Raw genomic sequence first — 23,121 nt, forward strand, 5'->3', positions numbered from 1 at the left:
TTCTAAGAAAGTAGTTACCTTATGGAAAAAAATAGCAAAGCTGCATCCACATGTTATACTGATAACTCACTGCCAAAAACTTTTAAATGGAACTAGAGTTTATCTAATCTTTTGTACAGGTTTTATTCTCATGTAAACATGATCAGGACTATAAAGATGACCTGCATCAAAACTCAACCACTCTGTCCTTTTGAAGAGAAAAAAGAAAAGGAAAAACTAACTTGCTACAGGAATATCCTCAAATAAAGACTACTACTGACCCCTAGCGTAATGTTAAATCCACTGCCATTTGTCAGAAATAGACTGAACTGCTATTGTAGAGTAGCAATTACACATGCTAACGGTATTGTGATTTTCCCCCAAAATACTTAAAGTTGGACAATGCAAAACGTTTTCAAGTAGATTTGATTTTCTAAAAGTCAAATCTGTATTTTAAAAAACAGCACCTCAGAGGGAAATCTGAACTGATTTACAAATACTCAAGTTTGTTAAGGTGCACCAAGATGTGTCTTTTATCTGCATATTCTAGGCTCTAGGAACTAGACGTGAGGGGCCAGGAAGGGTCATTATACAAGTACAATATTTTTGAACTGGCAAACTACTGCAGGATACCTTAAACTAAGAGTTTAAATCCAACCACATTACCCTGAACATTTGGTCATGTTTAGGTACTAGACACGGCAAGAATTAAATTCCCAAACTAGTTGTCTTCAGTGCAAAAAGTTTTGCTTGTAAAGGGTCTAGAAAAATCTAACTTTAGACTCCATAATACTAAACAGATCAAAAAAGACATAGCAAAAATACTGTGTGAAACATCAGGTATCAGAGCTTTAAACCTTACCTGTATGACTTTTTGATATCATCAGAAGTGGCATTCTTGTCCAGTCCTAGGACGTGGTATAATGATTCCCCAGAGGTAGACAGTGAGCGTTGCCTCTGGTCTGCCATCTTGAGCTAATCTGTGTAGAGGAACCACCCATCAGACATTAGGATATAGAGATCTTTAGAATCCCCATCTCAAATAGAAATCAAAAAACGACTATAAAACAGAACAGAGTGCAGACCTCCAGCTCCCATGAACAATAAATCTTCAATCCAGCCAAAGAGCTTAGGTATGAACTTTCTTTTTTTTTTTTCTTTAAAAAAGGTGTAGCTGGGTTTGGAAAAAAAAACCTAGCATTTCAAACAGTTTCCCACATTTTCATGGCTCTTTCAGGTGTATACTGTCAGTGAAAATACCCTAAAACTTTCAGGATAAATCTAGGTAATACAATGCCAACAAAGCACTTGGACCTGGGGAAAAAAAACCTCAGGGAAGGGACCATCAGAACAGCCAACTGAAGCTTGCCCCTTGGAAATGTTTCATACCACCCCCTTCCCCTGGACTACCCCCTAAACACAACAAGGAAGAACTCTTCAGATGTCAAAAATTAGTCCCCAGGAGACTGTAGGAGTCAAGACTCCTGGAAGGGTAGCACTGCGAACAAGCTTAGAGGACGTAGCAAACCAAGAAGCAAGCAGCTGCCAAGAAGGAAGTCTGAAGTGAGAGCTTCAATCAGCCTTACCTGTACTTGGGAGAGTAAAGTAGGTTTCTCTAGCTACACCATGAGATGAGTTCACTCATGGGTTTTAATTTTAAATAATAAAGTAGGAATCAGTTAATGACTGGCATTAAGGTTCAGTGACTGAGCTTCCCTACAATAGCCTCCGAAAAGCACCAAATATCTGCATCAGCAGGCACCTGTTCCTTAGGGCACGGTCCTTTTGGGGCAACAGTCTCCAAAGGAGAAGCTTGGTGGATGATCAGCAGTTCCCCAAGCCCGTGGCAAAGCAAACTTGGGTTGGTAACAGTGCCTGCCTTGGAGCACAGAAAAAAAGAAACTCCTTCCACAAGTGCTGTTGTTAGAAAATGGCCCGTGTTCGTGGGGAACAATGGCAATACAGAACAGAGGTAAAAAGTTTTAAACAACTAATGTGTTGGCAATTAGAGGATAACAGTAACCACCTGCTAGTTTATCTAAGCACTAAAACACAGTCCAACCAAACTGCCTTCCCTTCTCAAATTATCTGCTTCAGATAAATTCACCAACAATGATGGGAGATCTTTTTTTTAAAGGCTACCTTCTATAAATGACTTTGGAAGGGACTGGAGGGAAACAAAGGCTACAGACAGCCTGAGCATCTAGGTCAGAGGCAGTCTTTCCTCTAAGAGCTTAAACTTACAAGGCCAAAACATTTACACACACATTAGCTGAAGCAAAATACTTGAATATGAATGAACCTCCCACCCAAATTCAAATATGAAAAGGTCCACAGCTCTCCCCCACGGCAAACCATCGGCAAATATTGCATTGCATCTAACAACAGGAGATTAGCATTTGCCATTCTTTAGCTGTAGTACGGCAACAAGGATGAGGATAGAAGAGAAAGACTGTTGGCTATTTCTGAATTATGTCATTATAGCTAGCCTGCAGCAGATTAAATAGCGTTTGAAAAAAGGTATTTAAAGTGGCAGACCTGTCTTCTAATTTAATCCTTCACCTTCGATCACACATTGAGTAACTTCAGCTTTCAAAAGAGTACATAAAAACAATATTCTGAAAAGCTGCATCTTTCACCACGTGGTTCTCAAGGACAAGTCTACAAAAAGGAACTGGTGCAGTTCCACTCCACAAATTCAATCACCCAAGTCTGCCGACACAGCAGAGAAACTCTCATACCTACAAATCACACACTGCTCCTAAGGCAGTAATGCCTTGCAGTGGACACTCTCATTCGGTTCAAGCTATCAAAGGCGACACAAGACCACACAGTTATATCAACCAACATAAAAGCATGCTGCAAAAATCTTATATTTATGCATACTTCCAGTTAAGGTGCACAAAGTACAAAACTAAAGGAAAAAAGGAGTGTGAAGAACAATTTTACTGGTTTTTCATTCTAAATGATTTGTGATGAAACAGCATCTGAACTCAACACTATAGTCAATTCTGTACTAATTCAATTGCATCAGAAGCAGAAAAGAGATGAGAAAGTCCTAGAATATTTAAGATACAAATCTAAACCAAGGCCATCATCTTTAAACATGAAGGCTCAACCCACTTCTCATATTCGGTGGGTCAAACTCGTTCCTGGTAACACTAAAGAACTCAATGAAGTTTCCCCAGCAATGACTTGACCTTGTATGTTTACTGTAATGAAGAGATCCCTAATATCCAATTCAAAAATCAATGCTGAGCCATGCTAGTGGGTTAAGTGAACTCTCAGCTTGAAATGGGAACAAGCCTTGCCTTTTAAACAGCCAAGTTTCGATAACAACACTCTACTCTGATATGAGGTTATGGATTCCTATTTTAATAGGAGGTGCATTCCACTAATGAACTAGAAACCTGGAAATGGCCTGAGTCTGTACCCAGTTATTCAGACAAGTGATTCAAATTAAGCTCTATCATAGTATTCTGCTAACCCATCTGCCCATCAGAAGCTACCTATAATGCAACGGCATTCACAAAAGAATACCGTTTTTTAGGGCCATCATGGATATGGACCAAGCTACAACACAGTTGGGCTAAATAAATGCAGTTATACAAATAACAGCCATTTCAGATAAGCCCCTTCTCATCTGTTGCAAATGTTCTCAATGGCTTTATCTACCAAGTGCTTAATATATGCATTATAGGTGAAGCAATTAGGCCTAAACACGCAACATGTACTTATACTAAAAGACCAACTTTAGTTGGGATACAGTGAAAGTTCACAGAATAAATCCAGGGCAGCAAACACTGCACAGGTCCATGGATTTATACAAACTGCTGACCTGCACTTCCAAAGAGACCTTGTTGATATGCAGAGATTTGGCAAGGATCTTTCCATGCTTAGCCTTGCCTTTGCTGATAAACTCCTTTGGAAAGCCTTAGGAAAACTTGCTTGGCTCTTTGATTAAGTAGTGAATGAAACAAAACTCCAGATTTAGCAAATGAACAGCTCCGATAAAAGGGACCTCCAATAAGCCTGAAAACACGGAAAGCCAAAAAACAACTTTTGGGGCATTTTCAAGAGTCATCTGCTAATGTTTTCATAGAGGTTAATGTGCATCCACAAAGCATAGCATGCAGAGGGCATGGGAAACTGCATCATGTCCCTGACTGGGGGCTGCTTATAAAGCAATATTTTTTTTTATGCTGCATAAAAGAACCTTTAAATATCTCAGACACAGCAAAAGTTTTCACTGCAAGAAGGGCTTAACCTACCAGAAAAATATTCCTCAGACGAAATTGTCTCCTTTGGCTAAATTGGAAAGTTCTGCATAAGTTTTCCTATCCCCCACTGAGGCACAATCACTTTGGCTGGGGTTGCGGCAGCAAGTGGAGCAAGCAGCTCAGGGCTCAGGCGCTCATTCTGCAGCCCAGGAAGCAGGTTACTGTGACAGCCAGGACAGATTCTCAGTAGGATTCACTGCATAACTGGTAGCAATGGCCATTGAATGCTGTGACCAAAGCAAATTTATTTAGAAACATCATGAAATTCTTACCTCCAGGACAAAAACTACAACGATAACCTCCTAGAAGCAAACACCACAATCAGAGACAAAAATACTTTGAATCCAGGAAAAGAAACAAAAGAACCTCTTTCTTCCTCGGGCTAGAAATTAAAAAAGGCCAGTGTAGGTTTCAGAGACTGAGTACTAAAATATTAAAGGTTCATCCCTTGTTGCACACAGCATTATTGACATCAGTGAGAATCCCTTACGAGCACCACCGGAGAGAACCAGCAGCAGAATTACGTTACAGCCGATGCTCTTTACATTACAGCGCTTTCATTATGAATTGTGGTGCGCTACACATCTTAACAGCTGAAATATAGTATGGTTGAACAAGACTGGAAAACAAGTCTATTACTTTTCCTGTTTATACTAGAGGAATAACTAACCTAGCTTCCTGAGATTCATCAGATATCAAACACTAACAGACAGACTTCTCAGTTGACTAACCAATGCAAGATAGATAGTGATATTAATCTGGTGTGGCCTAGCAATGGTGTATGCCGATAGGCTTCATGACAAACACCAGATCTGTTTCCACTGACAAGTGGGTATGGAAAAGCGTGAAAAAGATTTGACCATTTTCTCCCTCCCCATATATGAGGTGGGTCTGTACCAAGGCAAAGTCTCATGATTTTAAATATAATTTTTGATGCCTCCCTTATTCTGTCCCCACACTTCAAAGACTGGCATCCCCAAATGGTAGGTCACAATAAACAGAGAAGTGTATCATCTACTGAATCTTCTCTTTCTAGTAGTTTTGATTAACAATATTAAGACAAGCTCTGTATCTTTAAAGAGGAGTGACATCCAACACACTCACCAGCCATCTGTTATGTATTCCAACCAGGCAGGATTCCCTCAAGAGGTTTTGCTTGGAAGGCTATGAAGAAAGGTAATCCCCTGGATTAAAAACAGCACTTTTAACCATCTGTGCTCCCAGTGCCAAAAGCATGCTGTGCTGATCAACTTTGCTGGAAAGTGGAACTATGCATTTTTAGCATGGGGTGCTCTTTAAAATCCTTGTGTAACAACTGCAGGGCTGGAAAAGACCTCAAGAGTTACCAAGCCCAGCTCCAAGCATATAGAGCTGGACTCTTCCCTTCTCCAAACATAAAAGGCTGGATTCCCTTCTCCTCTGCTGTACTACCTAGCATTACAAAGTTAAAGCTAGCTTCTGCAAAAGAGAGCTAACAGAGCGACAAACCATGGCTATCAGTTGGCAAATTTTCCACATCCTGTGCAGGATATTTCATACACTACATCACCAGCTCGGCTTTCAGAATTGATATTTCTATAAATCAGCTCGTATACCAAGTGTAATCCAATTGCAGATTCATTTACTGCTACAGTGTCACTAATAGGCTGCTACAGCAAGCCAGGATTAAACAATACAGAATTTATGAGAAATCAGGATATAATATAACTGCTCAAAGTAGAAACCAGAATAGGATGCCAACCCTCCCTATCACAAAAGGGAAACAGATTTCAGTTGCATTTCCAACCAACTCAGTTTTCTGGGGAAAAAAAATACAAGAAGAATGTTCCCCTTGATAACACCACTTCAAGTTTCAGATGGACACCACAAAATAGCATGCCAGGCATGCCCAGCAGGCAGATAAGAGAAGCTGAAGTTATTAGATCATATTGGCCATGACCACACTGTGCAGGAACAAGAGAATGAGCTTCAGCAGAGGTGTAACAAGCCTACTGAGCACCTATGGTGGCAAGGGGGAAAGAGGGGTACATGGGCATGCTGACCACAGTACACACTGGGGGGTGGAATTATGTTCTGCTTGCCCCACTCACCCCCAGGCCCCAGATACATGGCTTAGTGCCATGCTGCACTGCCCAGCTCCTCTGGCCAGGCCTTCTCCACCATAGCAAAGACTCCTGGCAGGAGGTGGAGAAGGTATTCTGGCACCCCCTCACAGTTGGTGCCCAGGGCAGGTATCTGGCTCACTCTGCCCTATTTATGCTACTGAGCTTCAGTGACAACAGCACCAATTTTTTTTTTAAATCGAGAGGAGTGATGAAGCAGTTACTTAACATGATGGCTGGCAGGCTGTGAGCAATGCACCACTCATTCCACCCTGTACTATGGGCTCTTTTCCATACTACTGCAGCATGCAGGCAGTGGGCACACCTACGTGGAGACCAAATCATTCAACAAGCACACAGCAGAAACTGTACACACTGCACACCGCAAGACTTTGCTTCTTATTCTAGCCATGTGCAAAGGAGACAAAGTTTAAAATTGAAGAACCAATACCACATTTCATGAGACTGATTTTCTTTTTGTTCTTTTGGGGCTTTTATTTCTTAACAAGGGTTTACAGTTTTCCCCATGTCGTGCTGCTAACTCTAGATTAAGTTTTGCTGTATAATCAAAAATTTGGTGTGCAAGTATTTTACAAATAAGGAGGCATCAATTTAAAAAAAAAAGGCTATAAACAATGTCTCAGGATAAATATACATAGATGACTCCTGAATGGGGGGGCCATGTACTCTGTTCAACCTCAGCAGCACTCAAACAGCACTCCAACATTACCCCAACATTAAGGTGACACCAATTCCCACTGCAAAAGATGGATGTGAGCATACAAGATGTCCCTTACTTCCTGTGCTGTCTTGGAATCAGACCCAGTTATCTCAGGTGTACTCTGGCTGCCTCCTTGTCTATGAACCAGCACAACTACTGGGCAATCTCTAAGAAAAGGCTTTTTCTTCACAAGGAATTGCAAAAGAGGCCCCAATACGGACCATACATGGTAGCATACAGAGTGCTCTGCAGGCAGCACCACCTTGCCTTTAGTTACCCAAGCTCACGTGCAGTCACCAAGTCAGTCCTCCACAGCTCAGGATTGTGAAGCCTTCACCTGACCCACAAGCACCTGCAGAAGGAGTTTTAGTGACATGTTAGATAACTGCACTATAGTGACTGAATGTGATTTTGCACAGCTAAAGGCAAGATAGTGCAGTCTAGCAGTTCATTCCACTGATATTGTGGGTGAGAGTAATTTCTGCACAAGAAATCAGGAAAGACAGACAAGTTCTTCCATAACCCACGCTAAATGCACAGAGGCCCAGATTAATACACTATTAAGAATCAGTGGATATTCTGCTAGAAGCACAGTCCAGCACACAGATTACTGCAACACTGTATACATACTCCCATGCATCAGACCTAAGGAAGTGGGGACCTTGTACTGAGGGCACACTATGCACAGAATGCTAGCTAACCTAGAGTAATGATGTAGAGAAGGCAAAGCCAGAGTACTAAATTAAACCATCACCAAAACAATGTGCTGCATGAGGAAGTGCTGGTATTGTTAGATACAAGTAAACATGGAGTATGGAGAAACATGAAATAAAGAGTCTGTCCATAAACAAGCTAAATTAAAATACAAAGCAAAAAAACTCTGAAATGCTAAAATTTTTAGAGGAAAATGAAACATTATAGTGCAGACACAATCAGGTGTCACTCCTGGGAGAAAGGAGCTTGACTTAACTTTTCCATAAACAAAAGTTAGTGGCAGAATTGCTCCTGGTATAAATTAGCCGGTCCCCAATGTACATTGTAAAAGTAAAAATCATCAAATTTCCCTATTAAAGGAAATCAAGGACCCCTTAAAGAACCAACCAATCCACTCTCTTGGTATGCATTTTCATCAAACAGGTATTTAGAGAAATAGAATATAGACAATACCTGCTCAAAGACCACAAACTCTGAGTTATTTAAGAAACAGTGAAGTACAGAATACTGCCACCATACTATCTCAGTGGCAAAGGCTCAGCTGTGGCCAATACATACAGCTAACAATTACACTTTCAGCAACAGTTTTGCTTCTTTTTCCCCAACAGCATTAAAACAGTAAGTTACTACCTTTCCAGTATGCTTAATTCTAGTCATACGGCATTTAAAAACAGGTAAATTCAACACTAACTTAATCTCAAAGCCAGATCACAGCCAGAAAATAACAGCTTTGTAGCTGCATCAGTCCACTGCTAACTCAAAGGACAGCATTGTCCATACCCCTATTTGCATATTAGATCCAAAAGCAGATGAACAATGGAGGCTTTTCCTTATGCTTCTAGGCTGAAGCATAAATATTTATTAGTCAATAAACCTTTGTGAACTGGACAGCAAAGGTTTTCTGCAATAATACTGCTTTTCAAATTAGCCTTGTGCTTCATCTCATATTTAAAGCAGTGAGACCGGCATGAACTTGGGGGGTGGGTTCTGCTTTCCTCTAGCAGGCATGGTCCTCTTCCTTGAAACTCTCAAATATTTATTCACAAACCACATCCTGTCCTGGTAATGGCAGAAGGCTGGCAGTGCCCTTGTCCCACTGCTTAACCTGGGCAAGTTAGGGTGTTACTGATGTTTTTGGGCACTGTGCCTGGTAGTTGTGGGGGTTATTTGTGCAGTTTTATTTGGAACAGGCTAAACGGACACTTGTCCAGGATAGTTTAGACCTTGTTTTATAGTACTAATTCTATCTGCAAGAATGGTGCACCTGGAATAAGAAATTTCTAGGAGCAATTTTATAAGCATACAAAGCTATTGGGAAATGCCACACATGGCTTGTATCTCTTTTCCCAGCACTGTCATAGTAATAACAATTGGTACTTAGATGAATTGAAGCTCTCTCCCTTTTAATCAGTCTGCTCCTCATCCCTGATTTACCGAATACAGAAATTCAGAATCACTTCAAAAGAACTGTGATGTCACAAGTACCGGCTTGATATCAGTAAGTACAGTAGAAAGGGAAGTTGTGCAAATGCAAACTCACAAGATAAGTCATGCAATGTTTCCATATAATTGATGGTGGAGTTGAAAAAATTATCCTGCCTAATAACAAAAACTAGAAGGGTCAACCAGATTCTCTTTTACCTATGGATTTTTTCCTAGAGAACACGGTTCAATTGGAAGGGGGGGGGGAGGAGGGGAGGGAGCAGCCAGCAATTCTCTGATGAGAAGGAAGTTTACTCACAAGGATTTAAGTGATTTATTTCCTGCTGAAGTGAGTCAGACCAGTCAATCAAGGGTGCACCTCTGTTTGTCAAAGCCAAGTACTGTGAGTCTGCTGGAAGGGACCTATTCTCCAAACAAGACTGTTCTGCTTTAGCAACCTGCCTCATTATTAACATCCATATCAATACCCTTCCACTTGCCTAGATCAGTTCCTTCCAAGTTCAACAGAACACAACAGTAAAAGGGACTCTGGATTAACACATAGGCAAACTAGGGCCCCAAGTGAAGAAGGGGCACAGCTGTGCTTATTTTACACATTATAATTATTGAGTGAAAAAAAGTAATATAAATAAATATGAAGTAGATATAAATATGAAGTATAAATAAATAAACTAAAGTAAAGTAAGCAAATTGGTAAATAAAGTATAAATAAATAAGTAGGGGCCCATGAGCTTGTTTGCCTGGAGCCCACTAAACGGTTAATCCAGCCCTAAGGGTCTTTGAGAAAAGAAAACCTCCTGGAAGTAAATATATTATTGGTGAGAGTAGATAAACAGCCATCCAATACATGAACTCAGAATCCACATCTGAGAAATCTTGCCACAGAACACACTGTTTGCACTTTGAGCCATAGGAAGGATAAACCTCAGTATGACGCAAAAATTGTTAATGATAATATCAATGATTTATTCTTATGATGTTGAGCTATGATGAATTTGCTTTGCTTTCACTGCATTTTAAAGGAATACCAAGAAATTCTGCCGCCTATGCCAGCTATTTTGAAAGACCATTTCTTTTGGATGTTGATAGAAGAGAGTGCAAGCACCATGCTTTCTAGGAATGCTTACATATATACATGCGCGCGCACATATGCACTATGTTGTCAAAAGCCATTAACTACACAGCAAAAATAGGCCATTCCCGTGGCCATACCCTGCCACACATACACTTTCGTTTAAACACTCCCAAAAAGAATTCTAAACAAAGAAAACTATTCTTTACAGAGACACTCAAACTTTCACCAGTGAAACTTTAAGAAAAACATGGTCGGTTGAGAAATGTTTGTAGATATCATTTTACTTCTGAATTCCTACGTCCTCTTGATGAAAAAACTGAATCTATAAAGCTTCGGGCATATGTACTTCCTTTGAGATGTACAAGTATTTTATTCAGATACAAATATACAACACTCCTATTGCCTTTGTTATGTAAACAGGAGATGTTTCAACATAGCAAGGTCATTTGAGGCCAACTGACTATTAATGTAAGAAGCCACCTGAGTACGAAATATTAACCGAAGAATAACAACGTGCCAGTGCTTAAGCAATTTCCTTCCCAAACTCAACGACAAGACTGGCAATGTCAAAAACTAAATGACAATGCCTAGAATTATTTCAATGAATGCACTACATTCAAAAGTTTTCAAATGCAGTGCATTCAGCAACCGATGAAAAATGCACTGCGTTCAAAAGTTTGTCGAAATCTAATCTCAACCATGCAGTTTGTCCAATGAAAGGTATCATCCACAAAAATCCTTGCCCCTCATAAATTTCATCTGGCCTTTTCACACTATTTAAGTGCAGAGGAATGGTGTTTTAAAATACTGTGCAAACTCTGTGTCTGTTTAATTACTGCATCTCCTGAAAAGTTCAACGGAAGACCCAGGACATCCACATGGCTGTGGTTCTGTTCTAGGAGAAGGTGCGTTTAAACATGAGGAAACATGGATGATCAGGCTTTGTTGCAGGGGCCAGATACTTGTTTTGCAGGTCCCAAGTCACCAGCCAGGGTTTAAATAGAGGATCTGCACCACGCAGAAACCAAGCTAAGGACAGCATCCAAGATATAAAGCTCCAGAGATCCACAGAGGCAAATCTCTGACATATCAAAGGGAAAGCTTTATCAAGATTGTGCAGGTTTCTTTCAGTGTAATTTTAAGATTAAATTACAAAGCCACTCTGAACTGAGCAAACGCTGCTCACATCTCTCAACTTTTACAGGTCAGACTCATAACCGGGATTGTTAAGCAGCACTCAGGTCTCAGCTCAGCCCATTTTTAACACTTCTCCAAGCAAGCAAATAGCTAAGAAAAGGAAGCTGCCAGTTCAGCTATTTCTTCAGCACTGTGGAGAAAATAATGTTTTACAAGTATTGAAAAGGAACTGGTTTAAATTTATCCTGTAATGATTATACTAGAGTATTAAAATGCTATAAAACAGTATTAGCAGCTTTCTGTTAACTACAAAATTGTTGAAACTAAACAGAAAGAGAAATACAAATTAAACCCCTTTTTAAATGCTTAATATTCATTAATCTGCCTGTCTAAAATGGCTTCTTTTAAATACCTTAAAATACTTGGTTTCATAGGTATTAAAGTCACTCACCTACGTCCTGTTCATCAACTCTTGTACTCTATCTTACCTTTCCCATCTTCAGAGAAGTCAATATAACTAAAAGATTTTTTTTTAATGCCTCTCACCCTAGTTCTTCATAGCTTTTGTCTCTTGCAGCTGCTGTAGTAGAAGAGGAGGAGGAGAAAGGAACTGGGAAGAGCTGCTTCTGAGTCAGCCTGCAAGTCTTCCTCTGGTACCAAGGCAAGAGGAAGGAAGAAACTCTCTCAGCATGACTCTCCCTTCTCAAAGGGAAGAACGGCTCCTTGGCACAGAGGGTATGGCTACCAAAGCAACACCAAGGAAGAGGAAGAGAAAAGGAGTCATTTACTGGGGCTAAGGTATTCAAACCGCTGAAGCATAAAGGTTAAACCACAGCTGCTTCAGGAAGCTTCTTATCATGAAGCCACTGGTCAGACAGGAACATGGCTGGTGAAGTTACCATGCGATTGTACCAGCCCCCAAAACAAAACCTACTTGCCAATCCTTTACCAATGACCAGAGCTAAAGATTTATCAGCTGTTACAAACCCAACCTCCACCAAATGCTTCTCACTACACACTTTGAGATGCATTAAGTTTTCAGGGGCTGGGGGGGAGGAGGGGCTGCTATTGCACAAGTCAATCCTAGCAGCTGACTCTGTCTCTTTTCCTGTAAAAATGTGATGTGAATCATATACTAAAACAGGCATCTTTCCAAACCTCAGAGTGAAAGCTCAAGCTCCCCAAGGCAGCAAACTGCCACAGCCGAAAGCATCAGTTTAAGACTAACTTTTTGTTTCAAGCAATATTTACCGCATAAAACTCTCAACCAGCAGACATATTAGTAAATATTGATTTACGCCAAAAGCTTAATACCATAACTGGGCTCCACATACAATCCATCTGTTTCATGCCAAGTACAAGTAGTTCTCACAATATTTGTTTTTTTCCCTGGGTAACTAAAGGAAAAACCCACATGCAGTGATGATGAACTTCTTCAACTTTGGTTTCTCCTTCCACCCACACACATCAAGATGCTGGAAACTTCTCCACCCACCACATTTGAACTTTGTTTCTTCAGCAGCATCTGTCAGTTAGAGATTTCTTCACTCTTAAAGAAGTCAAAAAGGTATCACTTACCTTAAATTAAACTGATTAGATTCCAGGTACGTCTAGTAACCGTTTCCACAGACACCTGGAACTGGAACCTCCTAAAGGACAGAACACAAAAATCAGGCACGGGTTAGCACACTGTCCCAGCACAGTTCTGTTTCTCTCTGGTGTTGTTGCATAAGTGTTTTTATTTTAACCATGTAAATAAAGACATGGAGGCAGGCAGCCATTTCAACAGATAAGTACATACAAGGCTAAGCACTTACTAGACATACTACCGCCTACAGTCCACAGCAGGCAAGCATTCAAACATGTTTTCGCTTGGATTTAAACATATCCAAAATGCTTCCATTCAAACATTGCCGTGTTGGGGTAGATCATAACAAAAGGAACGTGAACAGATCAGCTTCATTTCACTGTCTTCATTCACTGTGTTAACCTTTACGAAACTGAAGTTGAAGTCCAATCAATTTTTAGAAAGCGAATTAGAAGTAATTTCCTGTACCTGTAACAAGTCTGCTGCTTATATGCATAGCTTTAAAGGCTCGATTTCCTTAAAAACAGGCAATGCTTTGTGAAAGGGCACACATACAAATACATGCATAGGAAGCAAAACTGACTGAACACAGAATTGTGCAAGCAATACTTTACTAACAAGGTTAGGAACTGGGATGTATGAAAACTAAACAGGCACCTCTGGCATGATTTGAATATCTGTATTCAAATCTAAGAAAGTAGAGTCTGCAAGTCAATTTTTTAAAAATGATCTAATGCATTGTTAGAGAAAAGGATAAAGAAATATACTTTAAAATACAAGAAACATTCATCTGAACTAGCAAAAATAGTTTGACAATATAAAAGCAATGTTTATGTGCACAGTATCACACCTCCTTTCCAAGTTTCTGCACAACAGTATCCGACTACAATTATAGAGGCTCCTTCAAAGGCACAGTGACTGAAGGTCAAAGTGCCACTTAAATTCCATCTTTACTACACATTACCAGCAAATGGTAAAGCAGTGTGCGGCTTCCAGCTGGGAGGCCCATGCTGTCTCTACAATGATTTAATTATGCCAGTATAAGTTTCCTGCATGCACAGAAGGATTTCTATTCAGATCATGTTTGGAGCAGATTAGAAGTCGAGAAGGTGTAAAGGGAACCAGCCTCAGTCACCCCCACTTCCAGATACTGTACAAAGGATGGGGGAGGAAGACAGTGATTCGGCAACACCAACTGCTTCTTGTTCAACACAAAAAGTGCAAAGATTGCTGCTGTTCACTGGTCACATGCAAATCAGAAGGAAATGAAAGTTCAACCAGAAACTGCGGGGAACAGATAGGAGTTACAAAATACTAGATAATGTGACCATGCAATTCAGGGGGAAGAGCAATAACAGGTAGAAAGCCCTTCTGAATCAGCAGACTAGAGGCAGATCTAAATTATATCAACAGAGATTTAAAGATGTTGATATCCAATAACTGTTCAATAGTCTTTAAGCGTGAGGGCTCTGGACTCATTTATGATGGGCCAAACATGCCTCTCAATAATCATTCAGAACAGCTACCCTTGCTGACAGTCTCCAAGAAACCAAAGATAGAACGGGCTGAAAGAAATAACCACCTACTGACCGCAGAGGCGATGCCTCCACATCACCTTGGAGATTACTCGCCTGGGAGCAGAGAAAAGATCGCATTGCCTCTGTAAATATAGCATCTATTCCATGCTACAACAGAGGACTTTTTTTTTTTTGGGGGGGGGGGGGATGTCACCTCTTCAAAAGCACTAAAACAACTTAATAAGGAGCTGATGCCAAATAAATCCAATAACATACCCATACCGAGAAAGAAGGAAGAATCACAGGCAACAAGAAAGCACCCATCCTGGGCTTGATAAATCCACTTCCAAACTTGACAGGTATGGGCAGGGAACTTTCTGGGAAATAAGGAGGCGGAGGTAGTTGATAATGATACAGGATAGGTAGTTGATAAATAGCCTCATTTTTAAAATAAGTTTCTAGCCTTTGATACTTCTAAGGCAACCTTTGAAATGCAAACTGATCTACTGTCTTCTTGAATCTGCTGGCTGTATTAGTGCTTTTGTTCACAGTTTACCCAAGCACAGGCAGAATCAGGAAGAGAATTTTTGCAGGTGCTATTTAGCAATCTGTGAAGAGTACTCAAAGTGACAGGCAACCTTATAAATTCAGATTTTGGTAAAGCTTCCCAGAACATTTGGGAACTGGGATAGACTTCTCGCAAGGTAACAACCTTGGTGACCTCAAATTTTCAGTTCAGTCTTGAGCTAGTAGGTGTATTATGAGGTTTCCCAGGCCTTCCTATATAGACAAAAGCAAATCTGTATTTTGCCTAGAAACTGTCTCACGCCATAATTTGAATTTGGGAAATTTTCGTTAGCCAGATGGCAATCCAACCAAACTGTAGTACAGATTACTGTGCCTGTATCTTCACTGCTGGAAATATAGCAAGACGTAAAGCTAGCAGAGTCCAACTGAATTCCATGGGATGTGTTTTCTCTTGGTTGTCTTTAACAAAAGTTTCACCACAAAAGAGACTCCTACTACCAAAGGGAGTGCATGCAGCATTTGATTGCAAAGACAGGGAGAAAATTATCAAGTAATGAAACTGCAAGATACCAGTACATCCTGGTACAAGGAGTTTTGTTCTGAAACCAAACTAATCAAAGAAACTACCTGGGAAAGAAAGAAAGAAAGAAAGACCATAGACGAAAGTGATAAAAGTTTGGACTTTCTTTTGTTCGTAATATAAGTGGGGAGCTTGAGCATCAATTCCATTAACTACCCCCAACATAAAAATACTTGGCAACTGAAAGCAATTTGCAGATGGAAACCTCTCACAGAACCCAAAACAATATCTTCCAGACAAAAGCAATTCTTATCAAATACAGATTTATGAAAAATCCCCTGCCCTGGCTATTTCTTAGTTTCCCCTTTAGCAAAAATGCTTAAGTGAGAATGTAGATACCAGCCACTGTTCACCCAAGGGACCTTTTGTACTACAGGTTTCTAGCTATTGCAAATGGCAACTTTAATTTAATGACTCAGGAACGTTTGCATCCACATGTCCAAACTCATTTATTCTGCAAGCCAGATCCACTGACCCAGAGCTCTACTTAAGTCCTGCTCTGTAATTATTTGTAAATGCCTTCCCTCATTATGATATTGTGTTCAGAATAAAAACAAAAGAAGAGAAGAAAGCACAGAAGACATGGAAAATGTCTGAAGTTAAGGTTAAGGATGTTGCAAGGTTGTCTGCCCCATTTCCAAACACAAAAGAAGAAAAGGCAGAGGCAGTAAAACCTGCTTTATGAGGCACACAATGTAAGAACAGGTAAAAAAAAGTCAAAGGTAAAGAATTCAAGGATTAAAGAGAGATGCAAGAGAGTAGTAACCGCAAGCAAGACAACAGGATAGCAAACCAAAACTCAACAAATTAACATCAGCATAAGAAGCTTTGACCAGAGGCCAAGTAAACTACGCCTGGGAAAGTTCCCCATTCTGTCAGCTGTTTGTAGCGTCCCTTCCAACAAATTCTGGTTTGCTATGATGGCTCTGTATCTTTGAATCTACATGCATTAACCCATATTTTAAAAGGTTGTTTCCTGTAATTGCTGTGTTTTGGATTTTAGTGCAAATGTCCTTTATCTCTACAAGGAAACAACATAATACTCTTTTTCCTGTTAATCTTGACAGGATCCTAATTCTCTAGCAAGTATTCCTTCTCCCTTGTAATAAAAAGTAGGCTCATATCTGACATCTGTCTATGGCATGCATAGGAACAGGTATTTTTTTCTACCAGTCTTTCCTGTCAGTAAGATACTGCTATCATCGAGGCCCACAGACAATCTCCCATTGTATTTGCATATCTTTAAAATACCCTACCTCCAAGATGGGATAAATCAGCACAGAAAGATCAGGGGCAGTTCACACGTATTTAAAGGATCAATACAAGCAAGGCATAAAGAGTTTTTAAGCAGATAATGCAACAACTGACAAGGCTGAAATATTCCTCACCCCAATTCCCTGAATTTTTTTTTTTTTTTTTTTGGGGGGGGGGGGGATATTTTACACAGTACTGCAGCAATTATAAATCCCTACCAGCAAGCATGACATGCTTGGCAAGCAATCAAGTGGACAAATCTATTAGCTAGATATTATTATGAAGAGAGATCTCCATGTGCTGAAACCTCGATGAGGAAATTTTGGCTAGTGCAATATAAAAGGATGACTGTTACCAGAAGTACATAGTACAGAGCCTGCAGGGGAAAAAATTGCTAAAAGCCAACAAGTGTGCAGAGGGGTTTTATTATTTCTTAAAATACTCTCAATACAGACTGATCTCTCTGCCTCAAAATAGTAACTGCAATTACTTTGCTAATAGAGTGAAAAGTTGGCTTACTCCACAATAGCTTCTAAGAACAGCACTTCTGTATTGTCTCCTGAAATGCTCCGTAAAATTCCTATAATTTCTAAATCATCACGCAAAGCTTTTTGACAAAGTCCTAGTGATCAGCTTGAGGTCCTAGTGGAACTTTGTCAAGGACAACCTCCCAACCCTTGCAAGAGGATGACTTCTATCAAGTTTTTGCAACCCTAATTACTAGAACCCACAGGAACAGAGAGGAAAGACCTTACATTTTACACACACGCACAAACCAACTTACAAACGCTACTACATACATGCAGTTTCCCCTCTTCAGCCGGTCTTAGAACCATGCCAGTATCATAAAGTATTGTGCTTCAAGCCATGAGCTGACCAACCTTTTAAGCTGCTATCTAAATTGAAGTCTTTGTTTTAAAAATGAATGCAGTTTCATTCCGGGTGACAGAAAGCAAAAGACAAATGCTCGTGGCTTGAGCCAGGCAGCGTTGTAGCTTTGCTTCAACTTGTTTTACCCTTCAGATCACCTTCTACAACGGACCTAGTGTTCCATCACAAACTTAAAACAAAGACTTACAAATGTGTTCAATTCTGTGAAAAAATTACAGCCACCGAAGACTTGTTTTTACCTGAAACAAACCAAGGTGTCCAGCAGCAAAGGCTAACACAGCAAGCCTGACAACTTCACAGAAACGGTCAAAAGCAAATGCAATTTCCCTAACATTTATTTTCTATAAAAGATAAATCAGGTTGTAGATAACACTGCTTCTTTCCTGAACTTAAGTTTAAAGTGATTATAGAGTCATTATTAGGCAATACAACAGGGATTATGGTGAAACTTGTTACAATCTTAACTGCCACACTGCAAATGTTGCCTCTCTAATAAATTTAGCGGATTAAAATTTAGCCATTTAAACCAGATTGAGCAACTTGTTATAACGACTTGTGACCCTGTATACACAAGAGTGAGTTTCAAATCCACAAAAGGCTTTCAGATCAGGAGGAAAGAAGTAACTAAAGTGTATGTTCAGCTCCTTTTCACGTGCCATTCTTTCCCAGGTCTATACAAAAATCTTAGGTTAAGCTTGTATTCATGGTTTGAAATCTAATTTAGCCTGCAGAGAAATAAAAATAATACTTACATTACATTACATTTATTTCCATGGTAATACACTGACATCACAAGTTAGATCATGCTGCAAAGTCATAATTAAGCTGGAAAGGAAACGTCTTATTTTAAAAAATGAACAGCAGCCATGGGTACATAGAAAAACTGCTTTTGTTTTTAATAAAGCTGTTGGTTTGCTTAACAGACTCCTTAGGCTCTTCCTGTGCTGGTGTACTCAGTTTTTTGTACCATTTTAACTATTTTGGTTCAGGATGTAATTTTTTTTTAAAGCAAAGCAATTAACCCAATACAATACCCGCTAGTACAACCAAAGTGCCTCTACAAGTGACCACTGCAGGTAACCTTGAAGTCAATGAGAAATTAGCAAACCCAACTTTGCCTGGCCTTACTGAGGACTGTCAGGCAAAAAACTGTTCGTGAGACTTGTTAATTAATGAGGAGCTTTCTATTGCTGTCATAACTACAATTAAGTTACAAAACTGTATTTACAGTGGGTTTTGCTTATTATGCCAAATGCAAGACACAGATTTGCTCGTATTAGGGAGTCAACATTGGGAGCTTGCTACCAATACAAAACCGTTGCTATACCGAACCAGAACTGTGCTTCGTACCAGAATATTCAAACTTCTCCCCAAGCAACGACACAAGCTGTCCCAGTAAGTATATCCTGCAGCTGCACCTATCCAAGAGACACTACCAAAAAAGCTACAACATCAAGCTTCATACCTTTTAACATCCTTAAACCAACAGACAGACTGGCCAAGGCAGGCCACAGCACAGACCTGGTTTCTGAATGCTTTGTTGGCAGTGTATCCTAGTAAGGCACTCCTAGACACCTGGAGTGCATCAATCCTGTGTCAGCAAAGTTTAAACAAGTCTAGATCACAAGTCCCTGGAGCAGAAGTGCCAAGTATTGCCATTCCCTGCTAGTTGAGCATCACAGGCTCGGCAGGAAATTGCTCGCACACTCTAGGATGGAAAGAAGATGCCAGGATAAAGCCATCAATATTGCAGAAGAGATTCTAAAATTTGAAAATACTTCCGCTGACTTGCAAAAATAACAGCTTTCAAGGAACCATTGATTAAACAAGTGTCATGTTTTTGGAAATATTTTTTTAGGTTTGTCTTTCAAATTTAACCAAACCAATAAAAGAGATGGTATTCAACAATACCTTAGATTTCATCACATCAAGATATAGACAGAACAAATGTTAAATTTAACATTTAAAAGCACAAGGATTCCTGACATTGTCAGCATCTGCTGAATGGCATGATCAAGTACATAATTTATGCCTGGCTGCTCACACAAAAAGCCTAATGCTCTTTTCTGCCTTGGGATCACCAGATTACAAGCAGGAAAACTAGAGCACTGTGAGCAGAGCTCAGATACTAGTGAATCACTAGCGACTCGAGAGGCAGCTTCTCACTAGGAGATCAATTCAGAACAGGCACCAGGCACAAATGACCCCACCGATTATATGCTGTGCACAACACACCTGAGGAAAGGGAACTCTGGTTGCACAACACCGACTATCCATAAGGTAATTCTATGTACCTGCCAAGGTATCCAAGCAGCTGGGAGAATCTAGTGCACTCAACTTCCTAATTCAAGTGAGAAAGTACAGCCCACCTTCTCTTCACTGGGAGCATCACCTTGATGGAGGAAAATGTGTACTCCACTCTTGTTAAGATAAGGTTTGCATGATGGGATAAGGTACTATCCCATCATGCAAAACAAGAGTCAGATTTTGAGAAGCAATGATACTTCACACACAACCTGCCAACAACCCCAGAGTAGCAAGACATTTCTGCTAAAACCAAAAATGGACAGAAACCTTAATGTTAGGAAGACAGGACTAGAACAGAGCTCTCCAGTCCCCTGAATGCACAGCTAATCATTTATCTAAAGAGAGTACTAAAAAGTTGCCCCCTCTCACAACACAGCCACATATCACCCAAGGAAAACAAAACCAAACACCCTGTCATGTGCCACAGGTAAAAAGCAGGGGGAGATGAGGACACTACTGCTGCAATGACAGAGAAATATTTTGGTTAATATAGTGCAGGGATGCCTCATGCTACAGAGGAAGGCAATAAACCCCCACAGGCCTTGCCAATCTTCAGTTCCTAGCTTTCATAGACATTTGGGCTGGAAGGAGCCTCGGGAGATCATTGGGTCCAGCCCCCTGCTCAAGGGGCAGGAAGATCACCACAGCAAGATAAACATCCAAGCGTTTCTTAAAAGGTAGAAGAGAAGAGGAGCATTTTCAAAGACACAAAAGATGGTTCAACATCTAAATCGCACTGAAAAGGTCTCATTATACTCTCAATTCCTGCTAAGTTGAAGAAGGCACCCGCACCGCTCAGAACTATCGTCTGCCAACACGGAGAGACAGCAGAGCACTGATCATATCCCAAGGGCACAGCTAGGCTCGGGGCTTGTCTCCGCTGCTAGAACTGCTCTTTTTACTTTGGGGTAACTAATGGACCAGTCCTCCAGTAAAACACCCAGTGAAGATGGGACACAACATACCTCAGGATAGCTGACGCACACCAGCTCCCCTGACATTTAAAAACAGGCTTTTTAGCAATGGTTACAAGTCCTAGGAGCACTCTGTTAATGCGGCCATGCTGACAGGCTGTTCTGGCAAAGCCTTCTCAGTGTGGATACAGCTTATAGGGGCAAAAAAGCACTTTTGCCAGCATAGCAAATTGCAGTGTCATCCTTCCCCTTCCCACAACAAAATAACCTAATGTCAAGGCTGCTTTTGTAGGCCTGGAGTCACAACTACAGAAAGCATCAGCCAGGGATCATACCTTTTTTACCCCCTTGACATGCCAGAAAAGGTTTGTTGTGCTAGATTTTTCTAGCATGAGAACCAGAAACATACTCTCCAAATGGATGCTTGCAGCCTGCAGAAACTAGTATGATTTGCAGAGTAGCAGCTGATACAGATTCAAGCCAACATCTGGCAAGTAAGAACCACCAGGCAAGTGGTAGACATTAATTCCTGCCACTGGGAATAGCAGGTAAGAAGGGAAGTTTCATTGTATTCATCTGACATCCAAAGTAAACTGCAAGATCTAAATTTAGCAATTCTGCTGAAAACAGTAATAATGTTTGCCCTAAGATTTTTAGCATTATGCAGCAAGATAACAGCAATACTATAGCTGAGAGACTGAGTGCACGTGATAAGCAGGCCTTCTCCGTGAGTAAACTGCAGCAAATCAGACTTAGATCAAGTCTCAGTGAAAACAAAATCCTTAAATTGTCAAAACTAGGATAGTGGAACAAGCTGCCTAGTGAAGTTGTGGCATCTCCCTCCTGAAGGTTTTTAAGAGGAGGCAGGAGAAGTATCTGTCGGGGATAATACTGGAATAGCACATGCTGCATCAGTGCAAGAGGATGGGTTCCCTGAGGTCCCCCTCTATCCTATGATTGTCTCTCTGAATTACAGATCAGAAAAATTGTCTAATGTCAAATATAATAGCTAAATCCTATTCTATTCAGTATATGTTATTATCGAAACAAAATGACAATCAAGGGAAGATTTCCTATATCAAATTACCACCAGCTTTCTATAGGAATTAGACACCTAACTGCACTATGTGCCTTCGGGAAAAAAAATCAAGGATAAGGAAATCTGACTGGAACCTCCCTGACTTCAGTCCATAATCCAGAGAACCCTGTCACTTTGGAGAAGCTGCAGCAGTACTGAACCAAACCAAGCTCAAGTTTGTGCCTAGGGACAGACCAGAGGGGTTTATCAGTGCTCTGGAGGAAGTTAGCCTGAGGCTAGGGAGAGTCATGAGGCCCTGAAAATGAGGGCAAGGTGAACAAGAGTGAGTCAGAGACTTGACTCACTTTATTTGGTTCAGACACCTCCTTGGGAGGGGAAAAAAAAAAGGGGTGAAAACAGAGGAAGTGAACACAGGTAATTTAGAAGAAAAACAATTAAAAAAAGAACATAAAAATACATTAATGAAAAAAATTCATATGTATGTCTGCGTACATTTTCCACAGCAGTACCAGCCTAGCGGAGGTAAGTGAGTTTGCAGGCTTTAGCACCACCACAATACAATCACAAAGCAAGTATAGGTTCACCATGGATCTCAAGTGCTGTCCAAAGTATTACTGGCCCCGTTTTCTAGAAGGGAAGGAGAGGCTGTAAGGCACAGGAAGGTGATCAGGGATGCCCAAGGTCACCTAGTAAGGCAACAAGATTGACTCAAGTTCCAGTAGTGCTCTCCCTACTAGATCACACTGCCTCTTTAGCCACAAAAAAGAAGCCTCCAAAGAATCAGGTTTGGGCTGAGTGAGCATCTGCTTTAGTTTACAGTGACGTCTTGTTCAGAAGATTTTTACATGTACTTAAAGTCACATGTGCTATTAATTGACAAAACAAGTTTTTACTGCTTTCAGTCCTGCAGGACCATCGTTCCAAGATGCAACTCAAATATCCTCCAGTTCCAAAGCCCTGCTTACTTATTCTACCCCACTATCTTCAAATTGTGCAAAAGAAGGCACCTATGTTCCACAGGTGCCAGAAAGGGCACGATTCGAGGACAGCAG

At 40.5% G+C, this 23,121-nt stretch overlaps 1 protein-coding gene across 6 annotated transcripts in view; it reads right to left on the bottom strand.

Moving 5' to 3' along the window:
* The window catches only part of DNAJC5 (DnaJ heat shock protein family (Hsp40) member C5), a 41,047-nt gene that overhangs the window by 11,325 nt on the left and 6,601 nt on the right, over nucleotides 1-23,121 (bottom strand). For 2 of the 6 annotated variants that reach the window (XM_019548293.1, XM_019548294.1), the window contains exons 2-3: nucleotides 13,030-13,100; nucleotides 842-959 (exon numbers count right to left, since the gene is read on the bottom strand). In XM_019548293.1, the coding sequence (XP_019403838.1) occupies nucleotides 842-948 (107 nt within the window). In that variant the 5' untranslated portion in view covers nucleotides 949-959; nucleotides 13,030-13,100. Of the gene's footprint in view, nucleotides 1-841; nucleotides 960-5,363; nucleotides 5,387-7,359; nucleotides 7,435-11,902; nucleotides 12,026-13,029; nucleotides 13,101-23,121 lie in introns of those variants that run through there. The other 4 variants (XM_019548295.1, XM_019548296.1, XM_019548297.1 and 1 more) reach the window with 4 other exon arrangements.

This window comes from Crocodylus porosus, unplaced genomic scaffold (assembly GCF_001723895.1).
Source record: "Crocodylus porosus isolate Cpor-Errol unplaced genomic scaffold, CroPor_comp1, whole genome shotgun sequence".
Classification (NCBI taxonomy): Eukaryota; Metazoa; Chordata; order Crocodylia; family Crocodylidae; genus Crocodylus; species Crocodylus porosus.